Below are 18,843 nucleotides of genomic sequence, written 5' to 3'. Positions count from 1 at the left end.
ATGACTCGGTGAGTTGGGTGCTGGAATCTTTGGATTCTGTGGAAGCGGCGGAGTGTAAAAAAATTATTTTTATTTAACAATTTAAGAATTATTTTATGTTTTTTTAGCTTTTTGGGCCTTTCAAGATTCTTCGTTAGGTATGGCCGTGTAAAAGCGACATATTTTGTTGACCTATTAGGGGTAATTTGGTCAGGAAGAATCATTAATAACTTTGTAATATCGTGAGATATTGAAGTCTCGGTAGTTGAGATTTTGGAGGAGATTGAAGATTCCTTCCTTGTTATTTATGTATTAATGAAGGAAACTATTCCTCCTTTTTCTTTTTCTTTTTTCCTTTTTTTTTAAATCATTAATATGACCTTGCCTGCTTGGATATAAATGCACTTAATTTTTATTATATAGGATATTTTTGTTAAAAAAATTATTATATTTCATTTTATTGGAAAAGTGGAGATTATTTCCTCTTATTAAAGACCATTTCATTCCTTTTAAAAGTATTAGTTTTGGCACACCAAACAATTAAATAATCAAATATTAATTTTATTAAAAATAATTTCTACAATCCCATTATATGTATTGAACACTTATATTCTTCGTCGCATTCTTCATATCCTCTAACTATATTTATTTTTATATTTAATTACATTTTTTATAATAATGATTTTTTTTCTTAAATCCCTACTACATTCTTTCGGTTCTTAAACAAATGCAAAATTAAATGAAAGCATTTCATTATCAAAAATCATTTTTAATAGAAAGGTTAACTCATTATTATAATTATTTAAAAAGTTGAACATTAATTTTCAATTTGGAATGCGTTTGACAGTGATTTTAGAAAAGATTTTTAATATTTTGAACATTTGAAATTTTTTATTTTTAAAATATTAAAAAAATTAGAAACATTTTTTAAATCACTACCAAATATACTCTTAGTATTTCATGTTCATTTATATCTATTAATAAAGAACACCTCATTCCTCAAATATATTTTTGCTAACTTTAACATTATTGAATTAGAGTGCATTTAAGAGTATTTCTATTCAAAGTGTTTTTAAGATAAGTGTTTTCTCAATAAGTGTTTTTAATAAAATCATCTATCAAGCATTTCTTCAAAAAAAACACTATAAGTGATTTTTCAATATAATAAAAATGTGTTTGACAGTGATTTTACAAAGTGTTTTTAGCATTTCAAAAATGTTTCCTAAATTTTGTTAAACGTTTTATGTTTTTTCAAAAATACTTTTTAAGTTAAAAGTATTTTTTAGAATTACTGTCAAACGAATTCTTAATCCTTAAATAAAAGCAATTTAATAAATGGAAAATAAATCCAAATCTATTCAATATTATATATAATTTGAAACTAATGAATGATTAATACCATAAAAATTAAAAGCAATAGGATAAAATAAATATCCAAAGAACTCTCTAAAATTTTGATCTTGGAGAACATATGGATAATCTTAAGCTAGTTTAGAAAGATTTTCAAAATCCTGAGAAAAAAATTTCCAAATCCTTATATATTACAGGAGATGTGTCAAAAATTGTGGATGAAGCCTCGCATGCATAAGAATGTATTTGGCACATATGCCAAAAGTGTACTAAGGCTTGTTTGCAAGTATGATTTTTTTTGGGAGTTTATGAAAACATCCATGTATGGGCAAAGTGCAATATTATAGTACTTTCCACCAATCACATTTAAGTAGCTTAAACGAATTAAAAACTTATATACTTTATGTATGGTATGGAAGAAAAAGATTAAAAATCTTTGAACATGCCCTCTATTGCTCCACATAATCTTATCATACCAATAAAAGATTATAAGAGTTAATCACATGTGCTTATTACTCCGAAGCCTCACATAAGATGCAAGAGAGATGAAGACAACACTAAAAAAAATAAATTATATTTTTTCATTCGTACTCTACGAAGGTGAAGAGAATGACTTCTCCGTAAGCTCAACTAGATAGAGTCTCCCATAAAATAACTCTCTAATCATGTTGTGACTCCCGGTTTATAGCCCTCTCTAACTAATCTCTACTTGTTGACATATTTTTTCACCTATTGTATCAATCATATGGTGAAGTTAAGTGTATGTCAATTAATAAGTAATCATGCTTCAATAGCACAAGATAAAATAATGAATGAACATAAATCTCAATTAATAAATGAATGCATAAGTACAATGGTCAAACTAGACAATGCAACATGAAATCACAATCTATGTAGTCTCATACTCCTAACATGAGCTTGATAAACACCTTTGAGTATCAACCTAGTAAAGGGATTCATAACCATTTAACTCATAGATATGTGTTCTAGGACTACTTCCTTTTGTGCAACCATGTCTTGTATAAAATAATATCTAGTATCAATGTGTTTAGTTTGACTATGATATTTGGGGTCCTTTATGTAAGTTAAAGCAGCCAAGCTATAATAGTAGATAGTAGCTAGCTTAGAACTGCATGCAACAATGTCAAGCTCATGAAGGAACACCCTCAAATAAACATCCTCTTGAACCGTGGTTGAACAACCAATATACTTTGGCTTCATGTTGGACAATGCAATACATTTATTAGGCCATATATATCCGAGTATATAAGCTACAAAGAAAACAATGCCCTAGTGGTTTTTCCCAAAGATTTCCTTATCAATTTTTTAATCAAAAAGTTTTCACAGAAAGGTAAGTCAATTTTATCTAGTTGACCTAATAGGCCTTAGATATCCAAGTCAAAGAAATTACCCACCAAACGACCATTGCTATAAAAATTTATTCTTAAAAATAGTCTGAGATTATCCTATTTAAAAGTGCATTTAAAGTTTAGTTAAGCAATGCATAGAGTAATAATGTGTGAACTCCAACCAAACGCAACTAGTATGTATTAATGCCTAATAGTGGGATGCTAGTTCTATTTCTAAGGATATTTGTTTGTTTCCAACTAGTACTTGATGATACTCCACAAAAGCAGACCAAGTTATTTTGTTACTCCTTAATCCAAAATCTAATCTAAAGATGAATGAGAAAGAATCTGAGTTGAAGAGTACTTTTTTCAGCTTAGTATAGTAGCAAGTGAAGTGTTCCCCCTTATCACAGTTGACACATACTTTGCCTTTCTTTTTACTATGTTTGTCTTGCTTGCATTTAGTGGTTTTAGTCTTGTCAGACTCAAGTTCATCATTCTTTTCATTTTAGGCAACTCTTTTGAAGTTATTGTATTTATAATCTCTTTTGCAAACTTTTCTCTATCGCATAGGTGGAGCTATGAGCCTTAACAACCTCTAAACGCTTAGCTCCAAGTTCCAAATAATATGACAAATCACTTAGTTGTGTGTCATATTGATTTTATATGCTTCCATGAGTCAATCAGGGAACAAATGTCATCTTAGACTTGTTGTTCATCAACAAGGTTGTATTTAGCTCCTTTAAGTTTGCATATCATAATTTATTTCATTCTAAGATAATATTTCTTTCACCAACTTTGGTAGGCTTCCATATCATGTCTATGTTGAGTGATATCCTTATGCTTAAGTTCAATTATCAATTGGGTTAGTGTTACCTCTAGCTCATCTAGGAGATATTGAATCTTACAATACCATGTATTGTAATTATTGTCATCCAATTTTTCTTCCTTGTTAAGGTCATCTACAATGTTTTTAGAGGTCTTTAATTTGGATAATGCACAAAAATGGGATATTAATTTTTCTTAGCATACTTAATTTTTGTTGTACAAATATTAGAAAAATTAGCAAATTCACTAGTCATAAGATAGAAAGAAGAACCAAGTTTTCAATCATCCCTTGCACCACTTAAATCCTTTATCAATTTTGACTAAATTTTACACACAAAAAGATACTATCCTTACAACATTAGTGTATGTTATTAGGCCATTTGGTAGTTAAGTTGGGAATGATGAATTTCTCCATTTCAATTTGTTTAAAGTCATGTGGTGTCACTAAATAGTTGGTAAATCGTGTGTCCTGAACTTTACAAAAGGTCAATTTTGACTTCTTAAAAGTTTCTCTTGAATCCGTTAACTTGGAATTGGTGGAAGAGAAATTATACGTTACTTGTTTCACTAATTTGTGTTGAGAAAGTCAGAGTTGATTGTTAACTGGATTAATAACCGAAACTCTTTCATGAGTAAATTTCTTTAAGACATTGAACCATATAAAAATTCTCTAATTTGAAAAGGAGAAGTAAAAACAATCATAATCCTCTTGCACAAAACTATAAATGATGCATAAAGTCATAGTATAATCCGGGTATAACTACATAAATAACTAAAAGAGAAGTTGATATGTCTACTTACTCAATTGAAGCTTCTTGACATGCTCTAATGTTTGTCTCACAAGCATTAAAATCATAGTCACTCGAGAGCTTGAAGAAATCATTCTCATGACCCTTATTGTAATTGAGCAAGTCTAAAACAATGGAGTAGGTTTTCTTTAAAGATGGGAAATAAGAAAAAAAGAAAAGAAAAAAAAGAGATAAAATAAGTCAAACTATTGAAAATTTTAATAGCTATTTAAAATTTTGGGCAACTTATTATATTTTCTCATGTGATCATAATTATTTAATGGATTATCTAAAAATTTTACAGTTCAATAAAAAATAGACATATTTGATAACTTTAATTTTTTCTTATTCTTGCCATATATATGTTATCCTTTTAAATCAAACAATTCTTTATATTATATTTAGTTTAATGAACATAATATTAAATAGGATAAAAAAGAGAATAACATATCATATCTCACATTTGGTTAATGATAGGATATAATAACTTATCCTATCACTTAACATTTTCTCCATTCAATTAAACACGAGATAAGTAATAAGATATATCATCCACTTATATATATCTTTTTTACACATGATATATTAATCTTAAATTAAAAGGTATAATAAAATCCCATGTATCATAAAATTATTTATTTTATCAATTTTTTATTTTTTATATTACTTATTTTATAAAATAAAAAATATTATAAAATTAAATACATGGTTAAAAATAAAGAAGTACAAAAATATTATAAAATAATATTTATTAAATTTAATATATAAAAATATCATATCGAATGATATTATAAGATATACATATCTTATCTTGTCTGTCAATTAAGCCTAATATGAAATTAGTAAATAATACAATTCTTATCAACATGCTATCCTAATCATTAAAAAAAAATCAAATCCTACGAATAATAAAGTCCAAGAATAATATGTCGACAAATTGCAACCTTCTCACGACAAGAAACAATAACGATTCTTTTATTCAAAATTATCCTCTAATGTTTCATTCAACATTCGGTACATACGCGAGAAAATAACTCATGATTAAAAGAAAATAATTTGAAAAAAAATAATAAAAAATCAATAGCAAACAAAATGGCACAAGCTTATCGGCAGGGTGTGGCCCTTATGCATAGATCGTGAAACGTGGAAGTGCCTTTTTTGGACAGCAATTTTCGTGCGCTATTTCTAGAATTAATTCATGAAATCGCGAAACCGTGAGACCGATAGATCCTGAATCACATTCCCATTCTTGGATTCCCACTGTTTACACGTCTGACACGTGGAATAAGGCATCCAGTTTGACGCGTGTGGAATAAAATATTTAAAAATAAAAAAATATCATTATTATTATAATTATAATTATTATTGTTATTTGTGTGATCTCATCCATAGGCTATTAGCCTTGTTGGAGATAAGGATTCTTTGACATTTGCCTCATGATTTTGTTTATTTTCCCCACAAAGACAAACAACGAGATGCCTCTACATGCAAAGATGACGGCCCTCAAGATGCTCTTCTTATGCTAAATGACAACTATTTCCAACCATCCATTCTGTCTTTATTTGACAAATTATATTCAGGCCCTGCGGAAATTCCCCTCAGCTATATTTAAAGCGGAAAAATTCCTTTTTATAAATTATCCCATAATCTTCAATTTTATGAAGAATCATATGGAGGAAACAAATTAAAAAACTTGGATAGATCTAATCTTCATAAGAAAAGTCACGATCCAATTTGGTATCTATTTTTTAAAATAGTTCTGAAAAAAAAATAAAAATTATTTTATAATATTTTAGATAATAAAAATCTTTTTAAAAATTGAAATGTTTTTAATTTATTTTTAAATCTATTTTAAAAATAATTTTTATGTTTAAAGCTTTATTTTTAATTATTATATATATTTATATAATTATTTTTAAAAATAAATAAGTAAAAATAATTTAAAATAAGTTATCTGAAAGTACCATATTTTTTATGGCATTTTTTCAGTTTTTTTTAAAATGAAAATTTGTTTTTAAAAATAATTATCAAATAAAACTTATATTATAAATTATCTAAAAATAGATTATTTTCGAAACAAAAAATAGAAAACAGATTTTTTATTATTAAATGTGTTTTTTATTTTTTTTATTTTTGTTTTGAAAAAACAAAAAAAAAAAATTTTAAAAATAGTTGTCAAGTAAAACCTATATTTTTTAGGTGACAAATTTATTAATGGCTAAATATTAAAATAATAACCATTAAATTATTTTTGAAGGAAGTCATAAATTAAAACCTAATTAATAAGTTCAAGTTCTAAAAAATAAAAGTGTTCGATATTTTATTAAAAATATATATATATAGATTTTTACTTATATCATTAAAATTTATTTTTTTAAAATTTAAAATTTGAAAAAATAAAAAATAAAAAGTATGTCCAAAACAACATTTAAAGTAAAAAAAAAAAAGCTAACCTGGGACTTGTTGATAATATTGTGAAATTTTTGGGTGCATTGAAATTTTCTAACTTAATTTGAACAAAAAAAGGAATGGTAATTTTGTAAATGAGAATGATGATAAAAAGTGTAAGATGGTGACGTGACGACGAAGGAGCAGTGGGCAGGGCACTGAGATCATGAATTCCACCACGAGTCCCAGTCGTGTATTTATCTGTAACACTAAATTGTGTTGTAAAACCCTTCATGCAGTCGTACCACTTTGTTCATTAGGAATATATATATGGAAATAGGAATATATACACACAATATATATATATATATATATATATATATATATATATATATATATATATATATAGAGAGAGAGAGAGAGAGAGAGAGAGAGAGAGAGAGGGAGGGGTGTGCAGTCTCCACCCAACACCATTTGTTTTTCTCTTCTCTGTTTACCCTTGATATTCATAGGTGATAGGACTAGAGAATGATTGTACTTGCCCCATCTCTCTCTCTCTCTCTCTCTCTCACACACACACACAAAAAAAAAGTTCAAATCCACAAGTCAAATATAGACTTTAGTGAAAAAGTAGCATATTTGCATTTTCAATTCTGTGCCCAAATCCAATTGTTGTTGATTAACGGCGAGAAATAAAATAAAAAAGAAAGAAAGAAAAAAAAGAAAGGTGGGGGGTGATTCCACCATTCTTTATATTATGCTGAAAATAGGAGGGTTGCTTGGGAAACATATGCGTGTTTATCGGAGACCAACGGTGGAAATCCAAAGTTGGTATTTTGTTTTTTCTTTCATTGTAAAGCCGGGGGTGATTCTCTCTTCATCTTCACCAATGGTTCTGGATTGCACCCATTAGAAACTTTCTTTTCAACGAAGCAATGGTTCCTAGGGGATGGACCCTAGCCCTATCGACTGTTTAAGAGATTTGACACATGATCAATCTCTTTGGAAGTCCCACTGCCATTCATGTGGTGGTGCCTCATCAACTCAACTTGCTATTTTGCAATCTCAAATCACCGTTGAGAAGATCAGCCAAACTCAAAAAGAGACTCCCTCAAGGATCAATTACGGAAAAATGTTCCAGATACCACCACATGTGGGAAGATTTTCCTAACTAAATATTACTATAAGAATCCATTAGACTTAAAAGTAGATAATATGCATTTAAGAAAAAAAAAACCAATATTAGGATGATCATGATGTGATTATATTCTACTTGATTTTACATATAGATATAATTGTGATATCCGATATTAAGATACGAGTGATCATAGGATTAAGAGCATATCTTACTAATCTCCATGACATCATAATATATGTTAAGAAAAAAAAAATTAAGATATTTATTGAACTCTTAATCTTAATTATTGAAAATACATGATAAATTTTGGACCGCTTATGGTACAATAAAATAAGATTAAATATAAAGAATAGGTAAAACTAATATCAACAAACTTGATATAAAGACGATAAGATGAATAGTAAATATAGATGTTGGCATGATCCTCTCAAAAAATAATTTATAATATCATGTGGTCGGACGTAACTTGATGGCGTAACAAGTGAGATATTTTGTGGCAACCCTCGCTTGCACAAATTTCACGTCTTTTCTTGGCGTATGCGCAGGTTATGACTTCAAATCTTGTGATCAAAACGAAGCGTTTTTGTTTGGAGACTTACAACCATCACGTGATGTTAGAAGGGAAGTGGGTCCCGTGGGACAAAAAGGAGTCCAATCTAAAAATAAAAAAAAGGAGGGAAATGCCACCGGCAGTAGCTATCAGACCACGTGGCGAGTGTTACGCACGTACAAAGTCGATCGGTGCGCCGCATAACAACCACGGTGCTTACACGTGGAGGGACCCACGTGATGATTCTCTCAATCCTCTACTCATGACTTTTCTAGTAGTGTAAACCTACGTGTCTTCCACTCGACCTCTTCGTACTGATTTTTTTTTTTTGTACTCGTTGGAGTGCGCCACTGCACGTTACGCGCCACAACTTTCATTCACGAGTACTTTGTGCAATAGATACGAGTCATATGACTGAAAAGTCTATTTTTAAGGTCGAAAAATCGTGCCTCCGCTGCTTTTTTTTTTTTTTAAATAAAATTTATAAAATTTAAAACGATTCATACGTTGGGTAAAACAAATTTAATAATAGAGGAACCTTACTTGCATAAGATTCCCATTAATTTAACGGATGGTCGCATGCCTTCACAATTATCATGTGTCAACATCACATCATTTTCTCTGTTCCCATCACTCTGTAACCATCCTGAACAGGAGAAAGGCAAAAAAGGGGGGGCTAATCAGATGTTAAGAAGTGAGTAGTATAGGAGGGATTAACTGAATGGGTAGGAGGGCTTGCATTGGCTTTTATTGATCTTCACGAAAGTGACTTTTTGGTGGAATCTATTTGAAATTGAGAACACAAACAGGGTGTTAGGGCCGGGGGAGGTCAAATGATTCCAATTGGGTCTTTTCAAAGCCAAGTTTTCGCACCCACAATGAAGAGTGAATCATATATATCATTGTTCCTAACTCATTTCCTTCACTCCTAACACCATCAGCAGTGGAAAGCCTCCTCACTACAGCAAAATACTTGATACAATGTAAGAGGATAAGTCACAAATTTAAGAGAGTAGGAAATTGAAGAAAAGGACACATGATAACAGAGGCAGATAACCAGTGCTGCTATCCACTTTTATTCACTAGGGCATCCTGCTGCCGGATTGCCAGGATATAGACTTATAATTATAAAGCATAGAACATCAAACCATGCCACAACATCGCTGAATATAGTCGGAAAAGAAAATGGAAAGCTGTTGGATTCAGGCAACACCAGAAGCCGGGATTTTCCAGATGAGATCAAACTATGTTATGCTTATGATCCTATGCTTAAAATTCCATTACTGGATCGAATGGGACGGTGGAGGACATCAATGTGGGGAAGTTCATACTGACTTGTGGATACTTCAAGTAATTATATTACTTACAACAACCTGTATCCTTGTGAAGAAAAACATTGAACCAGCACCACAAATTCATACTTGAAAAAATAATTTCTCCTTTCCCAAAGAGAGCATGAATTTTCTTTGGAAGAACAAAAATAGTAATAATAATAATAATAATAAAAGAGATGAAGCATAAGTGTAGAAAGATGATATCAGTTTAAAAGCCCATTAACCTTATAACTATTGATCAACCATCATGGAAAAAAATGATGACTCAAAATATTTCTTTCCCATATTTCAGCTGCCTCACCAAAACAGTCAGAGGTCAAAGTATCACAGAAGAATAACCTATCTACTACCTTGTCATTCAGAGCTTTTCAAAGAAGAGGATAGAAAAGAGAGAAATCCAAACTTCAGCAGTCCAACAGCTAAAACAGGATACTACAAAACTGATGACATAAAATTGGGGAAGCAGTTAATCATTTTTTCTTCCAGATTTTCTGTATGCCCTATTGGTTGTTGAACACGAAAAAAAAAAGGAGAAACAACAAGAAAAGAACAGTTGGAAACTAAATTAAGCTCACAAACAAAATCCCAATTTCTCACAGGCTTCACAATATCAGTTTGGGAGCAACTCACTGTTCTGTCTTTATGAAATGTGCTGATAGGAGTTTTGGAACAGTGAATCCATTGAAGGAGTCAACATCAAAAAGCTCTTTCAGCTTCTCATCACATATTATTCTCCTCTTATCAGATGGATCCTTCAAGAATAAGCAAAGAAAAGTAAGAAAGTCTGTTTAGTGACAGATTAACTACCAAAAAAGCCAAGCCCAAAGGACATTAAATAACTTCTACCACACAGCCTAACGTTTCCGATTCTAAGCCAGCCCAATGCTAGAATCACCAAAAACAAATCTTGAATAAGATATATCGTCAAAAAATATATACTTGAAAACAGTGACATGTAAAACATAAGTGGACTTGTGGCAAAGTTTAACACAATGCTAGAATCACCAAAAACAAATCTTGAAGAAGATTTATTGTCAAAAAAGTTAATACTTCAAAGCAGTGACATGTAAAACATAAGTGGACTTGTGGCAAAAGTTTAACACAATGCTAGAATCACCAAAAACAAATCTTGAAGAAGATTTATCGTCAAAAAAGATATACTTGAAAGCAGTGACATGTAAAACATAACTGGACTTGTGGCTAAAGTTAACAATTAAGAACGAAAAAAACCATGTCACCCCTAACACTGATTACAGTTAACCACATGATTGTCATTAATGAAAAAAGTTTAAACTAGTGTGCACATCTTTCTCATTATCAATGGTATTTAGAATCTAGAAGTCCATTTGGATACACTTCCTGTTTTCTATTTTTAAAATAAAAAATAATAGTAACTTTTATATAAGATACAAGAACTCTTAAAGACTAACAGTGAATAAGCAATAGCTTTAAAAACTGTTTAAAAAATTAAGATATCAAAAAAAATTTACTACCTCAAATTTTAAATTTTCTAAAAGTAATTTTTAAAGACATAAGGTAAATATATACTTTTTATACAAGATATTCTACTTTTATATAGAAGTGTCTGATTTTAAAAATGAAAAAGAAGTGTATCCAATTTGACACTAATTGTTTCTGCCTTTTAAAGTAAAACAAGCAGAACCATAACTGGCCCTACTTATGTTTCTCTCTTTTTTTTTTCCTTCTTAAATTTATTCAGTGCTTGTTTAGATACACTTCTTCTTTTCTGTTATAGTAACCTCCATATAAAATACATTAACTCTTATACAGAAGTATGGACTTATCTTATATTCTTAAAAATTACTTTTAAAATTTTGAGGTAATAAATTTTTTTTAACACATTAATCTTTTTAAATTTTTTTTTAATAATCATTGTCTTTTCAAGTTAAGATTTAAAGAGTTCTTGCATTTTATATAGTGTATCCAAACGAGCACTTATTTATTTATTATTTTTTTCAGATTACCTAGTGGTCCAATTTTAAAAGTGTAGAGATTTCATAAACCATTTTATCACACTCTAGCACCCTAGTCTTTCACACTCTACATTGCTCACACAAGTATGTAGTTGCTGGCCTAGTTCATAAGTAGTTATATATCGCTGAGCCCCCATATTTCAAGAAGTCTTGTGATTTCAGACCTATTGGACAAGTTAGCAAAAAAATAATGAGCACTGATCATGGAAAAAAAAATGATCTAGATTGATTTACCCTTTCGTTATAAAATGGTTCCTCCTCCTTTTATAAGTATATAATGCATGTGAAAAAATAGTATGTCCTTTTAATGTATGCGTTCCCCTTGGTAGATTAATTCCTGTTACATTGGACCCATATCTCTTGATTGAATTGGTTTACCCTAGTGGATCCATTCTCTTGATTAATAGTGTGGGAAAGCAGACACTGTTTCATAAGGTGTCTCTAATGAAAGACACACACAATGCGTAAGGACACTGCTCTTTTTATCTAAAGGTCTGTTCTCCATTTTGTATCCCTTGAATCTGACAATATATATATATATTCAAAATTTGGTCATACAATCTAGAGAAGATAATAGGCTCAATTAAAACTGAGAGTCAGTGCCTTTCTACATGTTCAAGTGTACATTGAGTAAATTAATCTTCAATTAGCAGTATTGAAATGCTGCTTTGCTTGATTTGATCATGTTATTTCTTCATTTGAAAAGATTTTAAAATGCTTCCATGCAAATATGCGTGCACATTCCCAAGTTTTTCGCTTTATAATTTTCTCATATCCTTTTATCAAATTTCTAATCTTCTTAATAAAAGGGTGACCACAAATGTCAGATCAGAAAACAGTAATAACCAGAATCAAACACATTACAGTGCACAGATATTGATCATTTAGAAAATTGTGGGGATGAACATAAGTGAGGGTGATACTTTAGCAACAACTGGGTTTCTTATAAAATGAGATTGACAAACTAAAAGACGAGGAAATATATTTATTCTCTATGGAACCCATCTGAAACAGGTACTCTTTAATTTCTCACATAGTACACTGCAACTTTGTTTTCATCCAAGCAAAAAAACTAAAGTTAGAATGAGCATGTTTGAGCAATTATGATAAGGTATGGAAGGTTAGCAATTACCAATCAATAAATTAAAAAGGATGGTTGAACTGAAAATTATGTATGCAATGGCACAGATTTGTTAGCTATGATAATACTTGAAACTTCAACAACATACTTAAGGGTTTTAACAAGGGGAGAGATCACACACCTGGAGGTTATTTTGCTTTATGTATTCCCAAATTTTCTTTACAACCTCAGCACGTGACAATGCACTTTCTTCAATATTAAGAAATTTCACTAAAGCATCTGAAAGTGGAAGAGGAGCAAGAAAACCTGAATTCCCTCCCTTCTGCCGTTTTTGCTTTCTTTTTGGCTCATCTGAATCTGGAAAAAAAAGATCAAGGAGGAATAAAAAATGTTGAAACAACTACTTGACTAGTTGATGCTGATAAGTCAGATATTGAATTTATTAGTCATGTCTATTCTGGCATCAAAATATCACAAACTCCACCAATGCTATCATGTTGTCAGTCTCAAGCCCAGATAGAGGAGAATGTGTAGAGCAAGGCTTCCTCAAAATGACATTAACATGAATCTTTAAAATGGAGAAGCAAAATTGTGAAACTAAACCAAATATAAGGGAAAAACATGAGTTGACCTTTCTACTAAAAAAAACTGAGTGGAGATGCAAAAGATGAACTAGGTAGTTAATAAGTAGTGGATATGGACTTAAATCCAATCTAAAGTATTAATATGAAGCAACTTCTACAACTAAGCATCCTGAGTCTTGTGACATCTTCTAAGTACTGAGTTATTATCTTACCTTCTCTTTCTTGCTTCCGTTGCTTTTCCTTTGGTGTTGGCTTTACTGGAGCAGCTAAATCAAGAAAAAAACATTACAAGTAATGCTTCAGACATCTACAAGAAATTGTTATCACTACAAGAGCAAAAATCTGGATTAGTGATAACATAGAAAAGGATAATATATTTGTGATAAAATGAATATAAAGGGATTGTGTCGCACCAAAAATCAGGATCTGGTTAAGAAACCACATTAACCAATATGGCAATTCCTAAAACAAAATGTTCACAACAAACAGAGTTCTTTTTTTTTTTTGTTTTGTTTTAAATAAAAGAGATAAAATTGTATTGAAAAGAGCCGCCAAAACAGCGACTAACAAACAGAGTTCTTTATAATTCATCATTTGGCTCAACAACATCTACAAGTTGTCTATTTTAAAGTTAAATTCCAAATTACCAATCCATATACAAAACCTGAGGAAAATTAAGGAGATGTTTCTTTTAAGCCTGAATAAGGAGGCCGTTTCATGGCATTTATAACAAGTACAAGTGGTGCTGGCAATCCAGAACTCAGCTTCAGGGGGTGGCAAAATGTGAGAATAGGCTGATAAGAGCAATAAAGGATAAATGGCAAGAGAAGAAGTTGGAAAGGGAACACGAGCATGAGATCTTAGCCCTTCTACTCCATTTCCAGCATAAATTATCCTTTCCACATGCTCACAAATGTGAGGCAGAAATACACATTACTGGGTTCACATTTTGACTACTGTTATGAACTCCAATTTTTTCCACATCCAAATGTTACAGTGTTGAAATTAGTAATATTAGATGCAGAAACAATGATTGTCAAACTTCTAGAAACATTCTTGCCTTGGTGGAAAAATAGCAAATGCAATTTTTAAAATTATATTAGCAACATAGCAAAAACATCATCAACAACAATTGCAACAGTTGGAGAACTTTTCATTATGGGATCTTCTCCAGTTCTATCATCAATTCAATCAATTCTTAGGATCTTCTCTCTTCATCATACAGAACATTATGGAAACAATGCAGTTGTGTTGCCTTTCATATATAATAATAAGCTAATCAGAAGGAACACGACAAAAATTAGACCAAAATATTCTCTTCTCTACATTCACATGATGTAGTACGGTTCAAGTGGAACATAATAGATCAACCACAGTCAAGTATCATGAAAGTTCAGTTGTCAGAACAAAATCCTCAAATCATTCAAATGACATTGGAAAATGTGATCAACAGTGACCCACCAATTTAGATGAACAGACTGAACTTCAAATAAAAAATAAAATACAATAGTAGAAGCAGTACCATCATCTGAATCCAATGGCCAGATATGCTTTGATAGAGCCTTATTCATTTGGAACATGTTGATGGAATCAACACCAAATAGGGCACGCAATGTTTCATCACATATTATATTTCGCCTATTGTTCGGGTCTTGTAAATCTTTCTCTCTAATATGAACCCAGAGTTGCTTGACAACCTAGAACCAAGATAATGAGCTTATAAATTACAGTTCTGAGAATTCCTTGATCTACTAGATGAACTCATGACAACGTGGAGAAAAGGAAAAGGAAAACTTCGCCTGAACTTTCACAATATACCTCAGTCCTGGCCAATTCGGGCACTCCAATGAATTTTTGAAGTTCTGGAGACAGGCTACATAGTTTGCAAAATCCACCACCTCTCTTCTTGACCTCCTTATTTGACTTCTTAGACCTGATTATACAATAAAGCAATGCATAGTAACAATAAGCACTGGTCCAATGTTCCCTAAACACAACAGTATCTCATTAAACAAACTTGAGGGGAATGAAAAACCCAGCTATTTTATCATTTCAAATTTAATAATGTAGACAGACAGATCCAAACATACACAGATTTTAACCTTGTAAGGAACAAACAGTAACTTATATAAGAGTTTATCATAAAGTTAAACAAATATAAGCAACACCTTAAAGTTTTTTTGTATAACTTCTGAAATCTTGGGACTTTATTTCCGTCCATTGTCATAATGGGACCTTTCAAATGCAATCTATTTGAGTTAAAGATTCATATGGTTGTTTTTAAGGTATTCATTTACACTCATTTACATACAATTGTACTCCTCAAATTTCAAAGCTCAAATAACTCACTTATTAGTCTTTTACAACTGCTGTTTTGTGCGATGATCACTGGAAAAGTTGCTCTAGCATTTGAGCATCTACTTCCAGTCCAGAATTAACTTCCATAGTTCTATATCACTATTTCCACCTTAATTACTTCATTCCAAACACCAAAACAGAAAGCGATAAAGCATAAATAATCTGTTTAAGGATCATTTTCAGATAAATGACTACAGATCAAATAAGGAGAGCATGTGCCTATTTTTACATATGGCATACAATTTCTTAATCCAAACAAGTGAAGCATTAATGCATATACCATGAAATATAATAACAGCCATGGCCCATGGGTTTTTAGCCAGAAGCAACATTCAGCAACGAAGGAGGCTGCAATAAGCATTTCTATCCTCAAGCTGGATTGGGTATGAAACACCTTGTTCCTTAACTCTCACTATTTTTTTTTAACACTGTGCCCTCTCAATTACTTCATTCCAAACACCATAACAGAAAGAGGTAAAGCATCAATAATCTGTTTGGATCATTTACAGACCAATGACTAGAGATCCCATACGGAGATAATAGAACTATTTTTACATATAACATACAATTTCTTAATCAAAACAAGTGAAGCATCAATGTGCATGCCATGAAAGATAATTGCAGCCATGGGTTTTTCGCCAGAAGCAACATTCAGCAACAATGAAGGAGGCTGCAATAAGCATTTGTCTCCTCAAGCTGGATTGGGTATAAAACGCCTTTTTTTCGTTAACTCTCACTATTATTATTATTATTATTTTAAGAAAAATAAATAAATAAAAAGTGAAAGAAAAAAATTATAATATAAACGTTCAAAATTTTGAAGGGTTAAAAACTCTGAGGTCTTAAAACTTAAAAGAGGAAGAAGTGCTTGGGGAAAGTCACAGCTAGAGCTTTCTCATGGGACCAATTAAGCAAAATTAAGACAAAAATCATTAATCTAATTCGTGAAAAATTAGTCATTCTAGATATATACCCTAATGAGCAGTTTATTTTGCAGCAAAGATGGTTACTGGGCTGAAAATTGGGTGATGTCCTCTTCAGATTAAAGAAAACGATTGTATACTTGTTAGTAATTCAAAAGCTCCTTTCCCATTTTCAGCCTCAACCAAAAGCATGATTTTTACAAGAATCTCACCACTAGTGGGTGCAAAACAACAATGATTCCACAAAAGATAAAGCCCCCAATGAGATTTCACCATCAGAGAAATAAAAACAATAACTTTCAACTCAAGCATTGTAGGAGAAATAGTAAAATTGTATATAAAATAAATAATAACCAACCCTCGTTTTTTGGCCCCCTTTCCATTACTGGATTCTTCCACCTCTTCCTCTTCATCATCATCATCATCGTTTTCATCCTTTGAATCAGAGCCGTTGCTGCCTTCTGATTTTACATTAGACTTGTGCTCTTCTTCTTCTTCTTCGCCGCCATCGCCTTCATCCTCTTCAGCTTTCTCGAGTTGGCTCTGAAGAAACAGGTCCACATGTTCACGAATAAACGCTTTCTTGCCCGATAAATCGATTCCGAAGTCTTCCTCCAGTTTCCGGCGCACGATAGCGGTGGTTGTGGTATTCAGGTCGGAGCTCCGGAGGAATTCGTGAAGCCGAGCCACGAGTTCCGAGTCCGACACCATTTTTTCTGACACCGATATTGGGGTGGAGGGAGTACCTATATTAAGATCGGCGAGTTTCGGTCCCTGGGACTCACAAACGCGAAGGATTTGCACGGGAAGAAATGGGATTGGATTGGGCGAAAATGAATATAGAGGACATTTCTGGAAATAAAATTAAAAAAAAAACTTCACCCGTTTCTCGTTACTCTCGTTGGAGTGAAAGCGAAGGCCCTACACCTGCGCCTCCACCTTTTCCCTATCTTGTTACCTAGACTGATTTGCCCTCCAATCTTTTTAAAATTCCGCACATACCCTTACAGGATTCAACCCGCTGGGCTCAGCTTTGTGGGCCTGAACAATGATACGGGCTGGTTGATATAGGCTTTGGGTTCGGAGTTCATAACCTTTTATGTTAGGGCTTCCTTTAGACAATTTGAAACATTTTGGCAGCTCTTCGGAGGTGTCCAAAAAAGAGTCATTGGAGTCATGTGAAATTATCTATTCTTTGTATAGTATTAATAGCTTAGTGAGTTGTTGAGATCTCTAATGGAAGGGGTTTTGTTATACATTTTATTTTTCTAGATCCTTGTTGTTGTTGGGCCAACTGGATACAGACTTTTTGCTTACATAGAAGGATGTTTAAACAGATGGTCTGGACACGCCCCTTCGAAGCTTTAAGTTAGAAATCAATAAGGATGAGTCCAATTATTTTGAATGGCTAGGTATGCACGCTTCTCAAGGGATTTTTATAAAGTAGATGACACCATTGTCATAGTGTTGATTGTGCATTCATGTCTTTCTTGCAATGATGATTGTCATTATAGTGGAAATTAAGTCTTAACAAAACAGTCAACATCATCATTTTTGAGCGAATTGGGTAATCATACCAAGTAAGAGCTGCTAACTAGTGTCATTTGCTGGCTGTCCAATCTCGTTGTTCAATTCACTAATAAAATTTGTGCTATACAGGACTACAATTTGAGGATGCTGATTAGAGTGGGTGAACAAAGCGAGGGGCTTTATTTTCTCAAGGGAGTGGCTCTTATTCGTGCTTACAAGACAACTAGTATTGCATCTTATGAGCTCTGACATAGAAGAATTGGTCATCTCTCTTTTAGTTGATAGTGTTGGTAGAAATGATGGTGTGAAGAATAAGTTTTGTGATATTTTTTTTAGAGCTCAACAAACCAAAAAAGTGCACGAGTCTCAAACCATGTAGTTGACTGTGCATCTACATTTGTCAAATGTCTCTAATTGCGTGTAACAGTTGATTGAGATTGATTTTTAGGCTTAAATGTCGTCTAGATTGTTGTTCAGGTTTTGAGTATGATTAACCCTTTGTTTAATGCCTAAAATTTTCGATTGGGTTGGTTTGCCTATTTCATTTGGCATTGGGAAAGAAGGAAATCTCTCTCCTTTTGCGTCGGACGAAGCTTATTTTGGTCAAGATGGATTGATCCCAAACAGATCAACTATTTACCTTGGATGGACCAAGGTGTCTTCAGTTTG

At 31.9% G+C, this 18,843-nt stretch overlaps 1 protein-coding gene across 1 annotated transcript; it reads right to left on the bottom strand.

The window, feature by feature from the left end:
* Nucleotides 1–10,026: 10,026 nt before the first annotated feature.
* Nucleotides 10,027–17,600, bottom strand: LOC100852962 (upstream activation factor subunit spp27). The gene is made up of 6 exons (XM_059738437.1): nt 17,003–17,600; nt 15,182–15,296; nt 14,886–15,060; nt 13,576–13,629; nt 12,961–13,136; nt 10,027–10,456 (listed from the first exon to the last, which is right to left on the bottom strand). The coding sequence occupies exons 1-6, from the start codon at nt 17,353–17,355 to the stop codon at nt 10,331–10,333; spliced, it is 999 nt and encodes a 332-aa protein (XP_059594420.1). The 5' UTR covers nt 17,356–17,600; the 3' UTR covers nt 10,027–10,330.
* Nucleotides 17,601–18,843: the final 1,243 nt, after the last annotated feature.

Source organism: Vitis vinifera, chromosome 7, assembly GCF_030704535.1.
Source record: "Vitis vinifera cultivar Pinot Noir 40024 chromosome 7, ASM3070453v1".
Classification (NCBI taxonomy): Eukaryota; Viridiplantae; Streptophyta; class Magnoliopsida; order Vitales; family Vitaceae; genus Vitis; species Vitis vinifera.
This window is presented reverse-complemented; position numbering and strand designations above follow the sequence as displayed.

Bases quoted from the DNA above. Each gene is read 5' to 3' on its own strand.
- LOC100852962 (XM_059738437.1), bottom strand. From the start codon at position 17,355: ATGGTGTCGGACTCGGAACTCGTGGCTCGGCTTCACGAATTCCTCCGG. The intron at 15,297-17,002 runs GTTGGTTATTAT...TTGTATAATCAG, and splicing joins AAGGGGGCCAAAAAACGAGG to GTCTAAGAAGTCAAATAAGG. The intron at 10,457-12,960 runs GTGTGTGATCTC...TTATTCTTGAAG, and splicing joins TAAAGCAAAATAACCTCCAG to GATCCATCTGATAAGAGGAG.